The 3,756-nt window shown below is 40.2% G+C and overlaps 1 protein-coding gene across 1 annotated transcript in view; it reads right to left on the bottom strand.

Moving 5' to 3' along the window:
* Positions 1-3,015: 3,015 nt before the first annotated feature.
* Ubc2 (ubiquitin conjugating enzyme 2) overlaps positions 3,016-3,756 on the bottom strand; it is a 44,799-nt gene continuing 44,058 nt past the window's right edge. Inside the window, exon 6 of the mRNA XM_071591350.1 lies at positions 3,016-3,130. Within this exon, the coding sequence (XP_071447451.1) occupies positions 3,033-3,130 (98 nt within the window). The 3' untranslated portion in view covers positions 3,016-3,032. The remainder of the gene's footprint in view (positions 3,131-3,756) is intronic.

Genomic DNA, 3,756 nt, shown 5'->3' with positions numbered 1-3,756 from the left:
TCCGCAATGCTGCTAAGCTCCCTCGTCACTGTCTGTTGTAACGTTTTCACAGAGCCGTGGTAATGTCCTTCGGCACGGATTTAAGGCGGGAGAAGAGGAAGACGTCTGGTGGGGCATTGTCTAATATAATTTTGGATCCTCACTCGTTACATAGTCAAGAAAAAGCTCATTGGGACATCTGTGTGCGAATTTCCTTTGGTTCGTCCATTAGTACTAGCCCATATTTCGCAATAAACACCTGTCTCATGGCCATTTTTTCAGTCACAAACTAATGCACATCGCTTTTAGTGATGCTAATTTCATGAGGAACCATACGAACATTTAATTATCCCTCCCTGTCCAACAAACCCTTCACTCTCGCAAGAATTTCATCACTTCATGACAGCTCAAAGGGAATCCTGAACTTTCGGAATCTTCAACATCTTTTCTACCCTCCCAAAACAACCTGTGCCACTCAAAAACACCCAATATGACACCACAGCTTCAAGCACGGCACTGAGATTTTCATGAGTCTCAATCCTGTATTTGCTCAGATTAAACACAACATTTAATGGTGCAGCACTGTTCCAATAACTTATACAAGGAGGACAGTACCAGGGTCACATTATAGAGGTTTTGCAAATAAACAAGCCACACTCCGAAGGCTCCCAGCCATTCGTAAGACTCTTCCCTCAAACCCAGCAAGAGAAACCGCCCAAAGTCCGTCTGTCTACCCGGGAAGAAATGAGTCATACTACTTCTGAAACAGACCTTGTCATCACTGCAAACACCTACCATTCCATACAAAAACATAAGGGCAGAACAGTTTCAGGTTTAACTTTGCAGAATTCCTTCATGATGAGGTTTAAAAAAAATAAATTAATGAGAAAGAATAACGACGCAAAGCATCGAAACCATGGTCGTGATATATTAAATCTTTACGTGAAAGGGCTAAGTTTCCTTTCTTTATCCTCATTCAACACAAGGCATAACAAATGTAAGTGAACCATGCTAACAGGGTTTGTACAATAAGTATCACGACTGGTTCGCTCTAGCCTCAATGGAGTGGTGGATTGCGGTTACGACCGGTCGGCTCTGTAGAGGGGTCCCCCACCACTCAGGCGCACTTGAGTTCAATCGCCTCCGGGCATGCGTTGAGTGACAGGAGGTGGATTTTTGTGAAGTGTGATTGTTTGTGGTGCCAGCATATGGAGCGCACCGTCGAGCAATGCTACGCTGTGAAGTTTTTGCAGTGTATTTCAGTAGTATTTCGCAGTTTCCCCCACGAGCCATTGCCCCGGCTCTCTCAATTTCGCCCCCAATGCTGTTGGGGGCGAAATTGAGAGAGCCGGGGTCGGCTGTTTCGTCCCCCGCGTGTTTTCGTTGATGGGATGTGCAACCCTTCGGTTTGTTTTTGCCGACTGTAAAGAATTATCGGCTTACTGTGATATTTCTCTTCAACCGTCTCCATGTAGGGAGAAAATATGGCCTCTTTTCCTTTCGTTTTTTCACCCTTTCTGCAACGTCTCAGTTCCTCGCTAATTCGGCAGGAGTTTCCACGAAATGGAGGATATGTACATCTGTAATGCCATGTACATAACTATTAGATAATCGTACTCGTCAACTGACCATCGATGGTTATTTGATTGGATGTTCCTCAAATACTAACTTAATTTTTTAACCCTCTTAGTGCGGCGGGGATTCCAGGAATACCAGTGAGAAGTGCGAAGGGTAATTTAAGAAAATGTATCACCTTAGGAAAAAAAACATTATGAAGTTATTTGTTTAGATATCCATATGCAGTTTTTTTTATTTTAAAATAAAATATTGTAGTTAATAATGTTGTAATACATTTACATCATCTGAAAAATAAATTTAATAACTACAGTATCATAAATTTGAAGACTATTTTTTTAGCAATTTTATTTCGATTTTTAGACACAGAACTAATATTTTTTAAAAAACATTTTAATTAAACTACGATATTTAAATATAATAAAGAATAAAAAAGACATGCAGAAAATATTATAAATAAATAAAGAAAAACCAGTGAATTGCAAATTTTTTTGTCAGCCTCGGCATGGTTCGATTTTGTTGAAAAGGCTGATATCACTTGAGTCAAACTGGGACTTTTCCCCTTTCCTTGAGACTGCGGCAATGTGCTTACATTCTAAAGGCAGAAAAAAACAAAGTTCTAACTCAGAGAGAACTGCTGACAATGTAATTCAATTCACAGGGCGCAATTGTTTAGATACGACAGGACGGCAAGAGAAACCAAAATGATTACAAAGCAGTGCTCTCATTTCCATCGTCTCAACAAAGTCTGAATGAGCAGCTATATTTCAACACCAAGACACCATAACACATTCAAGAGATTACAGATGAACACAGATTAGTAGCCTTTCAGTGGCTTTTCATAGTGAAAAGACCACTCAGAAAAAAAAACGAGCAAACAATTAGGCTGAGCTTCCCGACATGTACAAAACTGAACGAAAAATTATTGTAAGAATTATACTCTTTGAAAAGCATTCAAAATTGCTAATAGAAAATTAAAAAAATCAGTTTTGTAATTCTATGGATTTCAACCTATCGATAGCACAAAAACCATAAATTATTAAAGGAAAAAACCATAAGTTACAGCGATTTAAACAATAGCCTACACAAGAGCCAATATAACGGCCCGCCGCACTTTTCGCCAGGGATACGAAAGCCGATATATCGGCCCGCCGCACTAAGAGGGTTAAGTAATTGTAATGATAACTGCAATAAATTTTGATTATTCGAACCAGATACTTATTGTACGGACCCTGTATTATTGTCTTTGACACAACCGCATTACCCTGGGGAAAATACAATCAACTACAAACAGGGCACACACGCATATTAGGGGCCACACTTGTCATTGGTAGCTTACCTTGAATGGGGCGAAGGCCACTAGTTCTGATTGTTGCCCCCCCTGTGTCCACACGAGGCACCCCTCTCCACCTCCCCCCCTCGCTGCTGTTTCCTCCCCTCCCCCCGCACTTCCCACCCCCGTTTCCCACAACGCAGCATCATGTCGCATAGCGCTTTGTCCATAGCCGAGCTATGCGGTCATGCTCCTCCCGATTCTGCAAATACTGCGTGGCTATGCTCCCGACGAGAGGATCCGCTGCACAGAGACAACGATGAAAAATATAAACAAACAAAAACAAAATACAAAATGAACAAAGCAACTTTGCATAATTTCACTCACAACTAATTTACCACCCAAACAGAAAATTTCATAGCTTACTTTTAGACTACTTGAAATGTTATTAAAATTTAGCAGCGTGGTGAGTTCTCAGATCAGAAACTAAAAATTAAAGATACTAAATTTTGTTAGAGGCATTAAACTACAGTAACACTGCAGGAATTGCATGGCATGACCTAAGGAAACGAAAGCAATGGCCCACAGTAGGAAATAACTTGTTCAACACCTGTTTCACCACAATAAACTCTTAATTCAACCATTGGCAATAAACTACAGGAAAAAAACTACAGGACTTAACTACAGGATTAACCTACAGGATTTAACTACAGGATTAAACTACAGGAATATCATGAGATGATCTAAGGAAACTGAATCAATGACCCAGAGCAGGAAATAACTTGCTTATTCACCTGTTTGACTACAACAAACTCAAATTCAACACACTAAAATTGGGTCAGCAATGTCTAACTACAGGAACTACATGAATAAAACTACAGGAAATGCATTGCATGGCCTAAGGAAACGAAAGCAATGACCCACAGTAG

This window comes from Hetaerina americana, unplaced genomic scaffold (genome assembly GCF_022747635.1).
Source record: "Hetaerina americana unplaced genomic scaffold, ioHetAmer1.1.p SCAF_45, whole genome shotgun sequence".
NCBI lineage: Eukaryota > Metazoa > Arthropoda > Insecta > Odonata > Calopterygidae > Hetaerina > Hetaerina americana.
Note: the sequence above shows the minus strand (reverse complement) of the source record. Positions and strands in the feature narration are given on the sequence as shown.